The 20,118-nt window shown below is 38.7% G+C and overlaps 1 protein-coding gene across 1 annotated transcript in view; it reads left to right on the top strand.

Moving 5' to 3' along the window:
* Positions 1-20,118, top strand: part of LOC103026764 (mucin-12) — a 103,639-nt gene that overhangs the window by 63,244 nt on the left and 20,277 nt on the right. Inside the window, exon 11 of the mRNA XM_049474997.1 lies at positions 1,776-2,027. Coding sequence (XP_049330954.1) covers positions 1,776-2,027 — 252 coding nt within the window. The remainder of the gene's footprint in view (positions 1-1,775; positions 2,028-20,118) is intronic.

Here is a 20,118-nt window from a genome sequence, read left to right as displayed (position 1 = left end):
TTGTCTGTAGTTTATAGAATAAAACAACAATGTTCATTTTACTCAAATATAAACCTATAAATAGCAAAATCAGAGAAACTGATTCAGAAACTGATGTGCTCTCTTAATTTTTATCTAGAGCTGTATAACTCTTTAAAAACGTCTTTAGCATAAAAGGCTCCAATTGCCTAAACAATTTTAAACAAGTACAGTAAGGCAGCCAATCAGATTAGTCGTAAAAGTCAGGGGAAAGCCATTAAAAATGTAAAAGCTATTAAAGGAAAGTTTGGAAAAGTGAAATAAATGATTTTTAACTGTTTTTGGACCACAGACTGTATACTGTAGTAAAAAACTAGCTTAGCGTGAACATCTTTTCTTTTATGACATTTTTATGATGTTAACAAACAGTCTGTAATTGTGCTGCAGAATTTACAGCAGACCCTGCTGCCCCCTTTATTCTCCTGTACAGAAACACACTGCTATAGGAAAGTTCAGTGCTGTATTTTAAAGAAGGCTATAAACACAATACTGAAAGGCCCCCCGCCGGCCGGTGTCTTTCTCTTTGTGTTTTAAACGCAGGAAGTGTTTGGAGGAGACATTTCAGAGGAGGCTAATGGGAAGCTAATTGTGGGACACTTGCTAATTAACAGACTAATATGTCTGTAGGGAAAATGTAAATGGAGGTGTTACAGGAGCAGAGCGAATTGACACAGAGATACAAAAACAAAAGGGAAGGAAAGCCTTTAGTCTGAGGAGGAGAGAAGAATTTCTAAAGAAAACGATTCATTAATTCATTAAGTGTAAGTGGATCATTGTTTCTGCATTTCAGCATTTATCTGCTACAGATAATATCATTATAACCTAAGAATGAAATATCTTGCATCAAAAACTTTTAGTTTGGTAGGACCCAGGACCAACCATCCTAAATAAAAAAAAAATAATAATAAAATAAAAATTGATTTCCCATGAGTTTCCTGGAGGGGTGAGAGCTTCATTTAAAAAATATATATATAATAATTTACGCAAATATACATATTTATGTTTGAGATCACTTAAAAAATGATGAGTTTCTTCAATTTTACCAAATTGAAATCCTCTGGAATATAATTAAGAGGAAGATGGATGATCACCAGCCATCAAACCACCAAACTGAACTGCTTGAATTTTTGCACCAGGAGTAAAGCAGCATAAAGTTATCCAAAAGCAGTGTGTAAGACTGGTGGAGGAGAACATGATGCCGAGATGCATTATAAAAACAGTGATTAGAAAACAGGGTTATTCCACAAAATATTGATTTATGAACTCTTAAAACTTTCTTTGCATTATTTGAGGTCTGAAAGCTCTGCATCTGTTGTGTTATTTCGGCCATTTCTCATTTTCTGCAAATAAATGCTGTAAATGGCAATATTTTTTCGTAGAATTTGGGAGAAATGTTGTCCGTAGTTTGTAAAATAAAACAAGAATGTTCATTGTAATTTTCTTCATAGCTTTATACCAATGGTGTCACCAATAGAGAGAGGCTAGCTCTGCTGTAGTGCTGTTAGTCGGTTTGTGTGTTTATTATATTAAAGGTGAGGTGCTAGACTAGTACTGTCTGTGTGTATATCAGATAATTAATGTTACAGAACAATAGAATAAATGAAGATACAGGTGATTCCCCATTGATTCAGCCATAGATATTAGGTTGTTTTTCTAAAGTTAAGAGCCAGGTTCATGTTCAGGTGAAAGAATAAGGTAAAAAACGCTTCTTCTATCATATTAGGTTAATTTAGAACATTTTTTTGCTTTATTTAAAGACGACCCAACATCTCCACTGATGGAGGACCCCTCTCTGAAGCCGGGCTGCCCGGCGAGGCGAGAGAGGCCGTGGATTGGCGCGAGAGGCCGTCACCATCTGAAAGAGAGGAGGAGGAGGAGACAGAGGAAGGAGCTCGGGGAGAAAGCTGAGGAACGCAAGAGCAAAGCACTGCAGATTTACTCCAAACTACAGGAAGGAAACGAGGCAGTTCAGCCCAGAGAGCCCAGCAGCTGCTCCAGGTTCGAGGACTGTGAGTATTCCTGCTGCTCTGAAGGAACCTGAAAAGCACTTTTAATTTTTACCCTAGTTTACATTTTATAGGTCAGCTTTCACTTAGTATCCTCAATCTTACCATTCAATCAGTCAATCAATCAGCCTTTATTTTGACTGGGAAGTACATTTGAATTTTTATCTTGTTTTTATCAAAATTTAGATCAAAACAGGATAAGATTCATACAACAAAAATAGTTCAAATTAAGCTAAATCTAACCCAATTGGGTAAGCAATTTATGCTTATATATTAATATTTCTTAAAAAAAATGAAAAATTGGAGCGTCACTAGTGGGTAGCGAAAGTGCACTAGTGATGCCCCAACACCAGGAGGGTGAAGACCAGCACCCGCCTCCTCCGACACGGGAACTCAGACTTTTCCTCTTTTGGAACTGCTGCTGATGCTGTAGCATTGCCGATTAGCATCACAGCGCTAATGCTCGGAGGAAAGAGCAGCAACTCAGTTCTGATATAGCAGCTCACAGACGCAGCCTTATGCTGATCGACATCACCCTAGGAGTGATGAGGGGAAAGGAAGCATGTCATCTACTGTACTGTACCCACCCAGAGAGAGCAAGGACAACTGTGCTCTCTCTGGGCTCCAGCAGCTGATGGCAAGCTACATGAACAGGATTCAAACCAGCGATCTCCTGATCATAATAGCAGCGCTATTAGCCCTCTATCCTTTTAATTTTTTGATAGTTTTCTGATTAAAGAACTAAATATTGTCTCAGTATTGTCCCATGTCTGGATGCCATCAGAAAATGTTTTAACTATATACCTGTACACGAGCAAAGGTGTGAAAAATATCTCCATTCATTACTCTGTAGGTAGAAGTATAGATACTAAAGTTTAGTAAAATACTTCTGTAGAAGGTGAAGTACCAACTCAAGCTTTTTACTCCTTAAGCAAACGTGTAAAAGTACTGGATTCAAATCTACTTAAAGTATTAAAGTAAAAGTAATGTAAGGGGAAAAAATAATCCTTAATAAAGCCATTGAGGACAAAGCAGTTTAGGCCATTCCCACAGGGTCCTGTAGTGCACTATGGATATATCACAGTATAAACCAATAGGCAGTCAGAATGCTATATGTTTATGCTTCTCTACATCCAATCACAATCAGATTCACTCTATCTGGATGGAGAGATTTATTTGAATAGGGGTTTTATTGAACATTATGAAGATGAAATGAAATAGGAGTATCGAGGCTATTTTTAACAAAATGTAAGGAGTAGAAAGTTCAGATAATTGTCTGACAATGTAAAATAGTTACTCCAATAAGGTATAGATAACGCTCGTTCAAGGTGTCGTGGCAAGGACAGCTGTCATCAGCCCGCTCCTTATCCACTGGAGTTCCCCAAGGTTCGGTACTGGGACCCCTTCTCTTCTCCATATACACCACCTCTCTTGGTCAGGTTGTCCGCTCACACGGATTTTCCTACCATTGCTTTGCTGATGACACCCAGCTATACCTGTCGTTCTCACCTGAAGATCACTCAATCTCTGCACGGATATCGTCGTGTCTCTCTGACATATCCTCATGGATGAAGGAGCATCACCTTCAATTAAATCTCTCAAAGACTGAACTTCTGGTTATACCAGCAAAACCATCTTTTCAACACAACTTCTCTATAAGTATCGACTCTCTCTCTCTCTCACCGACAAAGGTTGCTAGGAACCTGGGTGTTCTGGTTGATGACCAACTCTCCTTCACGCACCATGTGGCCTCGGTTGCTCGGTCCTGCCGCTTTGCGCTCTATAACATCCGAAAAATTAGACCGTTCTTGACGCAACAGGCCACCCAACTCCTGGTGCAAGCGGTCGTCATCTCACGCCTCGACTACTGCAATGCCCTGCTAACTGGCCTCCCGGCCTGTGTAGTAAAACCACTACAGATGATCCAGAACGCAGCAGCACGTCTGGTCTTCAACCAACCAAAACGGGCACATGTCACCCCGCTGCTCATTGAGCTCCACTGGCTACCAGTTGATGCTCGCATCAAATTCAAAGCTCTTACAATCGCCTACAAGGTGATGTCAGAACAGGCTCCTTCTGCACTCGCTCCTGAAGGCTTACGCTACCTCCCGGCCGCTGCGCTCCTCCAGTGAACGTCGCCTCGCTTTGCCAAACACTCACACAAAGCAATCCAGACTGTTCTCATACAGAGTTCCCCAATGGTGGAACAAACTACCTTCCACTACCAGATCAGGAGAATCTCTCGCTATCTTTAAGAAACTCCTGAAGACAGAGCTCTTCAAAGAGCACTTACTCTCTTAACACCTCTAACACACTAACTACTCCTAACCTCATTTCCTTCTTCCCCTCCTTCACTCCTCTATCCTATTATTCCCCTTTGACCTCCTTTTATCCCTATCCAAAGATGTTTTACCTTTAAACTTATTTTACATTGTACTTGACTATTGTAAGTCGCTTTGGACAAAAGCGTCTGCCAAATGTAATGTAATGTAATGTAATGTAATGTAATAACCAGCATTCCTACTTAAATAAACTTAACGTAGTAAGAAAAACACACACGTGCACACGTCATGCTCTTCTCCAGCATTGTTTATCTTTTGTCCTGAAGCTTTGCACTTGATTTTTTAATTAGCTGTGCTCTGGAGTGGCGTCCTCCTCATGTTTTTTTTCTGTCGAGGGTCTAATTGGTTAGCGGTGGCCCCTGTTTTGTGATTGGACACAGAGTGAGAGACGGAGAGAGACGGCAGGGATGTTTAGTGAAGGTCAAGGTGAAGGGGCGGGGCGGAGGTTGCGAGGGGTCACGAGGCTGTGCAGTTCTTGTGTGAACGTTGGGTCACGGTGAAAAGGCCTGATTGGACAGGTTCTCTTCAGCCCCTAATCAACTGAGAGAGAGAGGCGGAAGCATGCAGCTGTCACTCACACAACGGAGAGGAGTGGCAGGCTTTGTGTGTCGGTGTGTGTTGGTGTGTGTGTGAGGGGGGGGGGTGTAGTTAGTGATTAGATTTTTTTTTTTTTATCCCTTTATGTGAATGAATGCAGGGATGTGTCATGCCCTCCATTGTGTGAGTGAGGGGCTGATTCCTGTTCCTTTCCAGCTGAAACCAAGTCTGAGTCTACTGTCCAATCAGAAACTGTCAATTTTTGTTATTTTCTCATTTCCTGTATAGCATTCTATTCTATTCTATTCTATTCTATTCTATTCTGTTCTGTAAGAGTGTAACAACTAGGTAACTTTCTGATACTTATCTTGTCCTTTCCCAACACTTATGGTGTAACTGTTTTCTATAAATCAGTATATACTTAATACTTAATACAGTATATACTCATAATTTAATATAGGTACAAATAAAGAACACAAGATTAAGAATTATTAAGATTAAGAGAGCACCTCAGTTTCTAAATCAGTTTCTTTGGTTTTGCTATTTAAAGTTATATGTTTGAGTAAAATATATCTATAACCTACGGACAACATTTCTTCCAAATTCCAAATATAAATATTGTCATTTACAGCATTTATTTGCAGAAAATGAGAAATGACTGAAAAAAAAAACTGCAGAGCTTTTAGACCTCAAATAATGCAAAGAAATCAATATTTGGTGGAATAACCCTGGTTTTTAATCACAGTTTTTTTTTCATGCATCTTGGCATCATGTTCTCTTCCACCAGTCTTACACACTGCTTTTGGAAGTAGGAAAAAAAACATATAGTTTGTGATGTCAAGGCTAAAATACAATAATACTTTTATATCTTCGATAACACAATCAGGAAAGCTGAGATTTTAAAGAAAGTGTTTTTATTAATAGACAGAAACCATAAGGTTTTATATTAATGGTTAATGGTGGATGGGCTCCCATCTTCAGTCCTTTTCCGGACTTTGACTTGCTTTTTAAGAGTTGTTTTTTTATAACACCTTTGTTTTAAAAATGACTTAACAATAAATAAGCCCACATCTGAATTGTACTGTTATTCCTTTATAATAGTAAGTACACAGTAGTTACTCAGTAACAACAGGATTTGGGCTGTATTATGTAATGTACAGTGTTTTACCATTCTTACTCTATAAGAACACATGGACTTTATTATAAAGCATTATTAAATGCATATATTGCACATGTATTGCGCATGTATTGTGTGTGTGTGTAAACCTCTGCATGTCCTCTGCATCGCATTTGTCATGCCTCTCAGACACACTACAAGCGTGCCTCCTCATTAGGCTCTGAAAGGCCCTAATTGGACTTAATTGGCATCCGCTCTTTCAATAGTGAGTGAAAAAAAAATGTGATGCAGAAATAAAAAGGGTTATTCACTCTTCAGTGCGCGGCCTTCGCTCTGCTCTCGCCTTGTTCCCTCTCTCTCCTTTAACAATCGCGCGTCCCTCGGTGGCCCCTACCTGCAGTAGGTCCTTAACAATTGCCTTAATGCCTGTGCAAAAGGAGGACTGGTGTGTGTGTGTGTGTGTGTGTGTGTGTGTGTGTGTGGTTTCAGGTATAGTGTGGCTCATAGTGAGAGTGTGTACCTGCGCTTCCTGTGAGATGACTCAAAAAGGCCGCAGGTCTCTGATGAATGTCGGCGTTGATAGGGAACACCTGGCGGTTTGGAGACTGCCCCGCCCTGACACACACACACACACACACACACACTCACAAACACAGAAAGAGAGAGGAACTTACAACAAGCACACACAAACACACACAGTGATTTGAGTGTTTGTTTTTATACATACACTTTACCTAACAAATATATATATATATATATATATTTTTTTTTTTTATTAAGTGCTCCCCAAATTATATTTATCAACATTAACATTAGTTTTAATATACATTATTATTATCAGTGTTGGGTACGTTACTTTGAAAAAGTAATTAGTTATAGTTACTAGTTACTTCTCCAAAAAAGTAACTGAGTTACTCCACTATAAAAGTAACTAGTTACCAGTAAAAGTAACTATTGCGTTGTAGTAACATTCAGAGTAATTAGTTAGATTATTCATTACTAAAAAAAGTAACATTACTAGAATAGAAACCCCTTTGTCATGATGAGCACAGAATTGCAGACACGTGCAGATACTGATAAAAATATATGTTTATTATAAAAATAAACAGATGTAATACGTGGTTGATACAGAAAACAGTTAATCACCAGAAACCAGAGCAATGTAGACAAAACCATACCATAAACGAGAGACAGTCCAGAGTTCATACACGAGAGATCCAATGTCAGAGGTAATCCAAGAGGCAGTAGTGAAAACACAGTCCAGGTAATACACAAGTAATCCAGTATCAGAGGCAAAGGCAATAATCGGCGTCGAGAAAACAAAAGCAAGGTCATACACAAGATAAACTGAGACAAGAGATAAAGTAACGCTTTGTAATGAGGAGAACCTACAATACGCGGCGTGGGTGTTTGTGTGGCGTGCACTTTTATAGTGCCAGTAATCAGTATTCAGGACTTCCTGGAGGAAGCAGGTGAGGTGTCACGTGATCAGGTGAGTGCGTGATGTCAGCGGGTGGTGCATTCTGGGTATTGTAGTTGTTGACCTGAGAACCTCCGTTAGAGCTGGGTGTGGAAGGGACAGAGGAGCTAACAGCACCAGGCGTGACACCCTTTGCATTTCCCCTTTCATTACTTTTACTTTAATACTTTACAGAGTTTTGAATCCAGTACTTTTACTATACTTTAACTTAAGCAGTAAAAAGCTTGAGTTGATGCTTCAATTTCTACAGAAGTACTGTATATTATTAATTAAACCTTAATATCTATACTTTATTCTACCTATACAATATAATGAGTAATGAATGCGAATACATTTGACATCGTTGCTATATAGCATCATTAAATATTTACAACTATGGAAAACATTACGAGAGCACTTCAGTTTCTGAATCAGTTTTTCTGATTTTGCTATTTATAGGTATATGATTAAGTAACATGTACATTGTTGTTTTATTCTATAAACTACAGACAACATTTCTCCCAAATTCCAAATAAAAATATTCTCATTTAGAGCATTTATTTACAGAAAATGAGAAATGGCTGAAATAACAAAAAAACTAAAAGATGCAGAACTTTCAGACCTCAAATAATGCAAAGAAAACAAGTTCATATTCATAGAGTCAGTTGGCATCATGTTCTCCTCCTCCACCAGTCTTACACACTGCTTTTGGATAACTTTATGCTGCTTTACTCCTGGTGTGAAGTTTCAAGCAATTTTATGCATGTGATCATCCATCTTCATTTTTATTATATTCCAGAGGTTTTCAATTTGGTAAAATCAAAGAAACTCATAATTTTTAAGTACTTATTATACTCAGTCCCGGTGTGTCTGAGTCAGAGCTCTGTGGGCAGCAGGCCGTATGCGGCTCTTATGCTCGGGCTGTTGTTGTTTCACTGATGAATGGATGGCTGAAAAGTTTGCCGTGCTGAAAAAAAGGGCAGAGAGAAGTCACTTAATAGAGAGTGTGTGTGAGTGTGTGTGTGTATGTGTACGTGTATGTGTGTGTGTGTTAGGGTACAGTGCTTTTATGTAAGCTCTGTTTGCAGAGTCTTGAGGTGGGGGGGGGGTGGAATAGCAGTGTGTATTTACCATCAGATCAGAATGACTCGGAAAACAAACAAGCCCGGCTATTGACGAGCGTCAGGCATGGAATATGCACGCTGTATTCAGAGTGCCCGGCCGCAGAGAGCCAAGAGAATCTGTCAAAGACTCCATTATACAGCATCCAAACAGAGCAGTCCGCCCCTCAATGGCCTTATTAATGGCACAATGTCAAGGGGAGCCGCGGCAATAAAGGCAGATGATTTGGGCTTTGTGAGGTTATCGCAGGAGATCAGTTAGCACAAATGATTCAGCCTTTTGTGGAGTTATCAGTGGGGATCGGAGTGTAGCGGTTTGTGAGGGATTGTGGCCCTTGTGCTTGCATATGTGTGTGTGTGTGTGTGTGTGGCACGCAGCCAGCAGGAGGTGTGTGTGTGTGTGTGTGTGTGTGGCGCCTGCGTGTGTCTTTGTTTGTTTTCTCCCTCCTTTTCAGGGAAAGTGAAGGGGTGGAGCCACGTGCCCGCCGCCGTCCAACAGCACGGTTCACTCCAAGATATCGCCAGATATCACCCCCCTCAAATTCTGATACAACAACGTCTGCTTTTATAGATATACAGCTCTTAAAAAACACTTAAAAACGATGAGTTTCTTTGACTTTATCAAATTGAAAACCTCTAGAATATATAATTAAGAGGAAGATAGATGTATTTTTGCACCAGGAGTAAAGCAGCATAAAGTTATCCAAAAGCAGTGTGTAAGACTGGTGGAGGAGGAGAACATGATGCCAAGATGCATGAAAAAAAAAAACCTGTGATTAAAAACCTAAACTCTTAAAACTTTATGAATATGAACTTGTTTTCTTTGCATTATTTGAGGTCTGAAAGCTCTAAATTGCAATATTTTGTGTGGAATTTAGGAGAAATGTTGTCTGTAGTTTACAAAATTGAGATCTACATAATTTCATTGGACATCAGCAATACTCAATTGTAATAGTATATCTACACACCAATACTGCATGCATTTTAGATACCATGTTATATAACACATTAGAATATGTACTTATTAATGAACATAATAAACTGTGCATGAATAATAAATTGTGCACATTACTTTACAGTTTTAAGAAGTGCAATTTGTAACCAAACATCACAACCCCAACCACCCACCCTCTCTCTCTCTCTCTCTTTCTCTCTCTCTTTTTCTCACTCTCTCTCTATCTCTCTATCTCTCTCTTTCTCTCTGTGCAGCGGCACAATGAGAGGCAGCAGCTCCATACAGAGGAGCTCAAGCAAGCAATCATGCTCACTGAGCTCATGTGGCACTTTACTGCTTTAACACCTTTTTGTGCATGCCCTGGAAGAGGGGTTTTATTCGGTACTTTTGCCTTAGTGTTTTCTCTGTATTTGATGTGCTGATATACAGTGAACAGCCATATCTAAGTAAGGAAAGAACTACTCAACTAAAGAGTATTAAAGAAAAAATGACTTTACGAAGTGAAGGTCATTCAATGTAAAACATGTCAGGATCTTATTAAGATATGATAGTAGACACAAAAACCATCAAAAACGTCATGATGGAACTGGCAGTCATCAGGACCGGCCCAGGGAAGGATTAGCAAGAGTTACCTCTGTTTTTGTACTTTTACTCGTATTTTCTCTGTATTTGATGTGTTGGTAAACAATGAAAAGCCATATCTAAGTTATGTTCTAATACAAATGATGGCAAGAACTACTCAACTTAAGAGTATTAAAGAAAAAATGACTTAAAGAAATGAATGCAAAACATGTCAAGAACTTATTAAGAAAGTATCCTTAAGTACAGACAGAAAGACCATCAAAAATGTTATGATGGAACTGGCAGTCATCAGGACCGGCCCAGGAAAGGAAGAGCAAGAGTTACCTCTGTTTTTGCACTTTTACTGGTATTTTCTCTGTATTTGATGTGTTGGAAGAGCAAGAGTTACCTTTTCTTTAATTTCTTTACCTTTGCATTAGTGTTTGCTCTGTATTCGAAGTGAATAGCCCTATTTGAGTAATGTTCTAATCAATATTATGGCAAGAACTACTTAACTAAAGAGTAGAAAATAAAAAATACTTTATGAAAAATGAAGGTCAGTCAATGCAAAACAATTTAAGAACTTATCAAAAAGTTTAACTAGTATTTTCTCTTTTAGATACCATGTTATATAACACATTAGAATATGTACTTACTAAAAAAAATAAAATTACTGTAAGAAATGAAGGTCAGTCAATGTGAAACTTTTCAGGAACTACTTAAGAAAGTATCATCAAAGACCATCAAAAACGTTATGATGGAACTGGCACTCATCAGGACCTAGAGAGAAAAGCAGAAAGCAAAAAAAAGGTCAAGAAAGCGAGAGAGAAATAAAGGGAGAGATTGTGTTTTTTGTTTTGTTTTTTCTTTTGTTTTGTGAGTTGAGTAACTCAGATGGAAACAAATGGGATCAAATCTGTGATGTACTGAGCTGGAAGAAAACCGTCTCAGAGCATCGTGCGCCCAATGAATTACAATGAGATCAGATTCAGATATCAGCAGATTAAACCCGGGAGGCTGAGGAAAGAAGTCAACGCCGGGGTGGTGGCTGGGGAGCTGCCTTCAAAAGTACAGGTCAAGCCTGATGATGGTGAGAGTACACAGATGGCGGCCATGAATAGTTTAGCCGCGGAGGAGGAAAGAAGAGGAAGGGAGAGAGAGAGAGAGAAAGAGGATGAGAGGAAGAGGGAACTGAACTGAAGTGAAGGAGGGGGACCAGGTTTAAGCTGCTGCCACTCCAGTTGAGGAGATGAGAGAGACGGAGAGAGCGTGCGAGAGGGAGAGAGAGAGAAAACAGAAAGAGAGAGAGAAAGAGAGAGAGAGGGAATCCACTGAATAATGAGTCCATTCATCAGGGGAAGCAGAAGAATAGGGTGGACAGAGTTGCTATCAGTGTGGATTTAAAGCTGGGCTGCTCCCTGATCGCAGGGGGCCGATTCAATCTTCCATTTATCTGCTTACTCTTAATCAAACTGGGGCCTTCTCCTCCGGCTCCCCTCTTTCACATGCAAAGCGCTACATTCGCATCTAGTCAACTTGACTTGTTAAAGCTTGATTGATCAAAAAACCCTCTCGGCCGGGAGACGCGCATCTGTTTGCAAATAGCTGCGGCGGGGCTCAGAGCGCCGGACCTGGAGTCGTGTGGACGGTCCCAGAGCTGGGGCTGGATTTAGCTTCAAATCTGTTCTGGCAGACGCATATAATACACACACACATGAGCACACACACACGGGGCGAGAGAAGGGAGGAGGAGAAAGGCAGGGATGTGTTTTCGGGTCATTGCACTGATCTGTATTGGGAGTCAGCTGTTAGAAAGGAGGGAATGGAGACCACTCTCTATTTTCTTTCTTGCTCCTTTCTTCTTTTTTCGCTCTTTATCAGCCCAAACCAGCCCCGGCCCTGATCCCCAAAAAGCGTCTGGACGCTGTTTCTACTATTCCTGCTGCTACTGCTGCTACTGCTGCTGCCCCCAGGCCTTCCTCTACAGGCGGCATCTGGATGCAGGCGTCTTGATGCCTGGAGTCCTGCACAGGGCCTGGAGAGCACCGCGGAGAGTGGCAATTGAGTGCTTCCAGTTTGTCTTGGTGGATCTTGGTGGTTTAAAACCGAAATCTAAAATATATTCAGTGATATTGGTCTAAATATTGATTATTTACTCATAAATAAAAAGCTAAAGGACGAGATTTTTGGACGAGATTCATGTATTTTCTTTATATTCTGTATCTTTGCCTTAGTGTTTGCTCTGTATTTGATGTGTTGATGTCTACTATTTGAGTAATGTTCTAATCCATATAAATGCAAGGACTACTCAACTAAAGAAGTGAAGGTTAGTCAATCTGAAAAAAATCAATAACTTATCATGAATTAATCATAACATGCAGCCACAGAGAGGGTCAAAAAAGGATGACGGAACTGGCACCCATCAGGACCAAACATTGCACCTTTGCTTGCTCTGTATTTGATGTGAAAAGTCCTATTTGAGTAATGTTCTAATACATGTAAATGCAAGAACTACTCAACTAAAGAAGTGAAGGTTAGTCAATCTAAAAAAAAAAATCAAGAATGATCAAGAATCGATCATAACATTATGATAGAACTGGCACCCATCAGGACCAAACATTGCACCTTTGCTTGCTCTGTATTTGATGTGTTGGTATACAGTGAATAGCCCTATCTAAATAAAAATCGAATCCATATTATGGCAGTGCAGACACAAAAACCATCAAAAAAGTTATGATGAAACTGGCACTCATCAGGACAGGCTGAAGAAAGAAAGACCAAGAGTCATGTCTGCTTCTGAAACTTTGCCTTAGTGTTTGCTCTGCATCCCTCGTTGGTTGGTATACAGTGATGAGTAATATTTGAGTAATGTTATAGAACTACTCAACGAAAAAGCCCATCAAAAATGTTGAAATGATGGAACTGGCTCTCATCAGGACCAGCTCCAGAAAAGGAAGAGCTAGTTTTTGATCTGTGTTTGATGTGTCAGATAAGAAACAGTCAACAGTGCCTCAGTGTCTGTCTGTCTGTCTGTCTCCACACTCTTGTGCCTGTCTGTTTGTCTGTCCGTCTCCACACTCTTGTGGCTGTCTGTCTATCTGTCTGTCTGTAGTTCTTCAGTTCTTCCAGTTTCCATAATAAGCTTGTCTCTTGTCTCAGGGCTGGCCGGCCACCAGGCTGTGTACGTGTGCGTCTGTGTGTATGTGTGTGTGTGTGTGTGTGTGTATGTGTGTGTGTGTGTTGGGGGGGGGGGGGCTTTCTGTCAGGGAATCAGGGGAACAATAGAAGCAGTGAAGTGCGAGATTGAGGGAGGAAGCACAAGCGGGTTGTGGGGGGGCACAAAGGCGTAAGCCTAAATCCTCCTGCCTGATAGCCTTATCTGATTCCACTCCAGCGGCCGGCGGCTTTCTTTCCCACCCAGAGCTTCACGGCGCACAGGTTGGGCCCTTTGGTGTGAAGCCTAGCAGAAAATGTTAATCAAGAGGAGAACTACAGAGAGAAAAAAGAGAGAGAAAGAAAGAAAGAGAGAGAGAGAGAGAGAGAAGTCTTGTAATAGAGTAATAGGAGTGAAGGTAACTCTAAAGCGACCCCTTTAAAAAAGAAAGCTCATAATAATGGATGACAGCGTTAATGATAATAATGATGATGATGATGATGATGATGATGATGTGAGTGATGGGAAGCGCTCCTATTCACCCCCTATTGTTTTCCCCGTCTCTGACAGAGTCACTGCTCATCCAATGGCTGTGCTCCAATCGTCTAAATCCACGCATTCTGTAGCTCACATCCCATTTAACTCCTAACCATCAGAAGGTCAGACCCCCACAGTAGTGAAGACCTCCACCGCAGTGCTCCAATCACTCACTGCTCATGGATTATTGTAGAGTTTGCTCATTTAGCCAAGTCTTAAATCAGCTCAGATTTCTAAATAAATATTCTCATTTTCTTATGCAGCTGAGAGAATAAAAAAAAACATCTACACAGTAAAAACCATCGGTCATCAGTGTAAAACTAATTTTAGCCCACAAGTTAATCCCTTAGCAGGCCAGGATTTTTGTCAATTTTCTGCCTGACATTTCTGCCTGTAATTGTAATAGAAAATATAAAAAAAAGTAAATCTACTGATTACATAATTTAATGAATAAAATCATAAAATTGGCTCCTTCCCAAACTTAATTTTAAAATCAATATTTTCCTGAATAGAAATAAAACAGTTCAACTCCTCCAAACCTTTAGTTTCGTTATCTTTGTCTAGTTTTTACATCTTTAGTTTCAAACCTGCAGAATTTGGGTTGATTCCTGAGTGGAGCAGAGAGAAAACAGGTAGCTTTTCCAAGTGTCCTGTAGGAGATTTCAAGAATGTAAATGATTAAGTTATTTTACTGCATAAAAAAGGGGCTTGTATCACCTAAATCTGTATTTTAAGGGTTTAAACAACACTCACTAGTGTTAAAATGACTGGAAATGTAGATAGTGCTGCTTAAAACGTACTCCCCAGAGTTTATTTTAAAGTATTCTTGACACTGTCTCACTAACTGAACTTTATTAAGAAACAGGAGATGAGATTTGGCAGCGTGAAAGGCTGCCAAATGAGCATTGGTTCATTGATGGAGACCCTTATCCACCTTCTAATCCAACACCAAGAAGGTGAATAACGCTCCACCAGTGTAACCAATATAACTAAAATACATTTATCTCAATAAGTATATTACATTAAACACAAACATAACCCCCACAACCAACATGAGGCTCCTATATAGTAAATAAATAGTGAAGTGATCTATTAGACTATGAAGGAACACATAAGGAATCAAGGGGCGGCCCTGATGAGTGCCAGTTTCAACATTTTTGATGTTCTGTTGTGGTGACTATACTTGAAGATCTTAAGTTCTTGAAATATTTTGGATTGATTTACACTAAAATGTAACAAACCGCATTTTTTTTTTTTAAGAAGATGAGCTAAAGACAAAAGAGTTAAAATCAAACAATGACAATGGATTAAAAAAATGTTCATGCATGCTTTAAACAGTATTTTACTGTAGAAAATGTAACGACTAAGCATCATCCCTTTGCATCATCAATTCACACATTAATATAATAAGTTTTAAGCATAAAACCATGTATAATTATTTTATATTTGATTTTGGATTGTTTCAGTTGCTCCATTCATTGTATTATTTTAACCCAATCTAAATTACACCTCTACGATTTGAATTAAAATGTTTTTTAGACAAGATTTTTGTATGTACATAAACAGCACAACAGCACAAGAACAAAACAACACAGCAAACACACTACAAAAGCAGAACAACAATCCTTCACACACACAGAGCATGCATTGTGTTTTTGAGGGCCTTTTTGCATTGTTTGTTAACCACACTTAATCCCATAGCTTTGTTTTTGCTCATCATTATATATAGAAATCTCCTCCAGTGCTCCACTAACAAGGACACATTCAGGGCTGTGTATGGCCTGACCCCTTTTCTCCATCAGAGGAACGTTGCTCTCTTTTTCTTTACCCTATTTTCTGTTGTTTATTCTTGTTCTCCAATCAAAAGCTCATGTACGACATGAAAAAATATATAAAAAACACTTAAAAATGATGGGTTTCTTTGATTTTACCTAATTGAAAACCATCAAACCATCAAACCAAGATGAACTACTTAATTTTTAATTGAATTGCACAAGGAGTAAAGCAGCATAAAGTTATCCAAAAGCAGTGTGTAAGACTGGTGGAGGAGGAGAACATGATGCCAAAATGCATGAAAAAAAACTGTGATCAAAAACCTGGGTTATTTCATCAAATATTGATTTCTGAACTCTTAAAACTTTATGAATATGACCTTGTTTTCTTTGCATTATTTGGTACCACTTTAAAATAAGACTACACTTATAAAGGGTTTATAAATGGTTTATACATTCATAGATTATTAAGTATTGTTGATTAGGTAGTAAATGCCTTAAAACCATTAATAAGCAGTTAAAACACATGAATTGAAAATGCAACAGTGGTCCTTGCTTAGTCATTTAATTTATAGTACATAGTTAAACATACTTACAAATATATAAATATAACAAGTTTAATGCTGATTGATGAAAAACACAAAGTAAAATCAGTATCTAGAAATATATGAGGTTTGACAGTAGAAATGAGTGTAGAATCACTACTTTTACATTTTTTAACTCACTCTTGCCATTTCTATCTATGTTGTTATTTATTTATTGACTGTTTATTAATGAGATGTAAAGTATGTGCAGCCTAATTAATAACCATTAATAATCTCCTTTATAAACCATTCATAACCTCTTTATAATGGTAGTCTTATTTTAAAGTGGTACCCATTATTTGAGATCTGAAAGCAGTGCATTATTATTAGTTTGTTTTTGTTTTGTTTATTTCAGCCATTTCTAATTTTCTGCAAATAAATGCTCTAAATGACAGTATTTTTATTTGGAATTTGGGAGAAATGTTGTCTGTAGTTTATAGAATAAAACAACAATGTTCATTTAATTCAAATATAAACCTATAAATAGCAAAATCAGAGAAACTGATTCAGAAACTGAATTGCTCTTTTCCCAGAGCTGTATATTGCTTATTGTTAGCATTCTGCGTCACTTCTACAGTATATATGGTTTTGAATAGAGGGTATTAATCTACTATACTATACAGTTCCACTATAGATCCTAAAAGCTCTGTAGACGTCGGTACGGTCGCAGATCTGCCTCTTCAATAGTAAAGTAGAATAGTTTTCTATAGTACTATTGTACAGTGAGGGTTAAGAACATATGCTATGGGCTGAGATCAAAGCGCATGATAGCTGTGGATACAGTGGGTGTGCCGCGCTTCTATAGCTGATTCAGAGCGTCTATTGGAGTATTAGGAGTACTGTATGTGGTAAATAGGTATTGCACAGCAAATACACCCCTTTCTGTGGCCACTTTGGAACAATGCTGTGCTGGGAATAGAGCGGAAATGGGAGATAAAGTCCTAATAATGGTCATTAAACAGTAGCCAGTAGCCTAAATGAATGAAAGCTGAGTTTTTCCAGCATATATTTATTTTTATATCAAGTAAATACTGTACATATTTCCTTTTTTCGTCCTCTATTCCACTATTTCCCTTTGGCCTCCATTAGGCTCAGCCTACATTTTATATATATATATATATATATATATATATACAGTATATTGCCCTGAATTCTATGTCCTCTGATGATTAAAGTACATTATAAGTCATTTTGGATGCAAGCGTAATGACAAACCTAAAGTAATTAGGGCCCGAGCACCGAAGGCGCAGGCGAAGCCTGCACCGGAGGTGCAAAGCCCTATTGTTTTTGGTCCGTTTATTATTAGGGCCCGAGCACCGAAGGCGCAGGCGAAGCCTGCACCGGAGGTGCAAAGCCCTATTGTTTTTGGTCCGTTTATTATTATTAGGGGTTCGAGCACGTAGTGCTAGAAACCCTATTGTAATTGTTCTGATTATTATTATTATTATTATTCTTATTCTTTTTCTGCCATAGAAGTGATTGGGCAGAAGAAACCGTAAGGCCTACAGGGCTGAGACTTGGTCATATGGTAGTACTTCTCACCGCTACTCAGATTCAAAAGATGAGCCCGATCGGCCTCAAGGGGGCGCTATGGCGAAGGTCAACGCGTTTGGCCACGTAACTCCCACGCCTTGATAGCTAGATCAAAAATTCTTGCATTATATGATTCCTTGGTTAATGGCAAATCAAAAAGGTCAATAGAACCACTAAGCTCCGCCCACTTAGATTTTTTGCTATTTAGCATAATATGCAAAACCTACTTTTGAGAACTTGTCCTAAACTCATTGACCAATCCTGACATTTTTGGTGTCAAACAACTCAGCAGAGTCCCAACCTCAATAATTATCGAAAAAATTGTGAAATTTTTAAACAATATGGCCGCCATATGCAAATTAATCTTACCGTGGCACACCCAAATTTACTCTAACAGCTGTAACTTTTGAATGCTTAAACCTACACTAATGCCACTTTACAACTTTGATGCCAACATGATTCTGAGGTAGCCCGTCAATCTGTGTAGACATACGCCCCCAGAGGGCGGAGCCAAAGCTAAAAATCTGTTTCTCAGGAACCGTACAAGCTATGAAGCTCTCCTTTGGCATGTATCATCTATGGCCTATGTCCTAATGTTTTACAGAAGGAAAATTTGATATGCAAATTTTTGCAATCGTTATTAGCCAATCAGATTCCAGCAAGCTTTTGACAGGCTAAACAATGACCAATCAGGACGATACTTATACCCTACATGTATCTCAGGGCCTTCTATCATCCATTAAAATATGGCGTTGATTGGCCTCAAGGGGGCGCTATAGCAGAAAATCAGTTATATCTAAAGGTACAAGTGGCCTAGGCTTGTTATTCTTTTTTAGTTGTATACTTTGCTGTAGCCTTTACAACTTTGTAATTACATGTGTTTACCAAAAATGCAAAGATTTTCATCAGTGGCCAAAAGAGTAAAAATTGCTCTTTTCGAACTTGTCTTTAAGTCCTTAATCAATCAAAACAAATTTGGTCTTGATGCAATCTTGAGACCCTGTAGGTAAATAATTATCAAAAAAATCTTGACATTTTAACTATTTGAGGCCCATAAACCTTGATCAAACATGTACGTGAAAGCCTTTTCAGAGTTATTTGGCCAAAACTCTGTCAAAGTTTAAAACATGCCAAAACTGTTGAAGCTACTAATTAACAATGACATTTGAAGTACATGTGCCAAGTATGAGCCAAATAAGTCTTCAGTAGGCTCTACAGTGAAAAAATAACTATTTTCAATTTATTCTATTTATCGCTATTTTCCAACCTAAATGGACAGAAGACAGGAACCTTTCACCCTATCAACACACAAATTTATACACATATATAGACTGATAATCTGATCTTGATTGCAAATTTTCAGCCAAATCGGACATGTATTGCCTCTACAACGGCTGGAAAACTACAGCGATTTTGTAGGCCTCAAGCCTGTATTATCGCTTTTTTCAAATCTAAATGGACAGAAGTCAGGAACCTTTGACCCTATTGACACAGAAATTGACATACATATATAGACTGATATTGTGATCCTGATTGCAAATTTTGGGCCAAATCAGATATTTTTTGCCTCTAATATGGCCAAAGAGCAACAGCCATTTTGTCGGCCATAAGCCTGTATTATCGCTTTTTTCAAGCCTAAATGGACAGAAGTCAGGAACCTTTGACCCTATCAACACACAAATTTACAAACATATATATACAGACCACTTGATCATGAATACCAATTTGGAGCCCAATCGGACTTTTCTTCTCTTTTTAATAAATAGAAACACACTGATAGGGAATGTTCTGTCTTACTTATAGAGTGATAGATTTCCAGCAGGTTATATGTGGTCTCTTGCTGCGCTCTGGTGGTCATTTGGTGAAACAGTTACAGTTGAATTATTCTAAATAAAAGCTCTGCTGAACTTATTTAATCTTGCTTGTCTTGCTTAATTGAAGATCTTTATCCTTCTTGGTCATGCTAGTCAGCCGCCTGGGTCATTCTTGTTTATGCTCCACACACTTAATTTTTTTTTAAATTTGCATAATATCCAAAACCTACTTTTGAGATCTTGTCCTTGGATCCTTGACCAATCATGACATGTTTGGTGTCAAACAGTTCAGCAGAGCTTACTCCTCAATAATTATTAAAAAAATCTTTACATTTATAAACAATATGGCTGCCATATGCAAATGAGTTCTACCATGGTGCAGTAAAATGTCTTTAACACATAACTTTTGAATGCTTAACCTGACACTAATACCACTTCAGTCCTTTGATCATTACATGATTCTCAGATACCCTGTCAGTTTAAGTAGACATACACCCCCAGGGGGCGGGGCCAATGCTCGATAGCTGTTTCTCTAGAACCATACAAGCTATCAAGGTCATCCTAGCCAATTATCATCTATGGCCCATGCACTAATGGTACACCAAATG

Source organism: Astyanax mexicanus, chromosome 2 (genome assembly GCF_023375975.1).
Source record: "Astyanax mexicanus isolate ESR-SI-001 chromosome 2, AstMex3_surface, whole genome shotgun sequence".
In the NCBI taxonomy this organism is placed as follows: Eukaryota; Metazoa; Chordata; class Actinopteri; order Characiformes; family Acestrorhamphidae; genus Astyanax; species Astyanax mexicanus.
The sequence above is the reverse complement of the archived record's forward strand: the minus strand, read 5'-3'. Positions and strand labels throughout refer to the sequence as shown.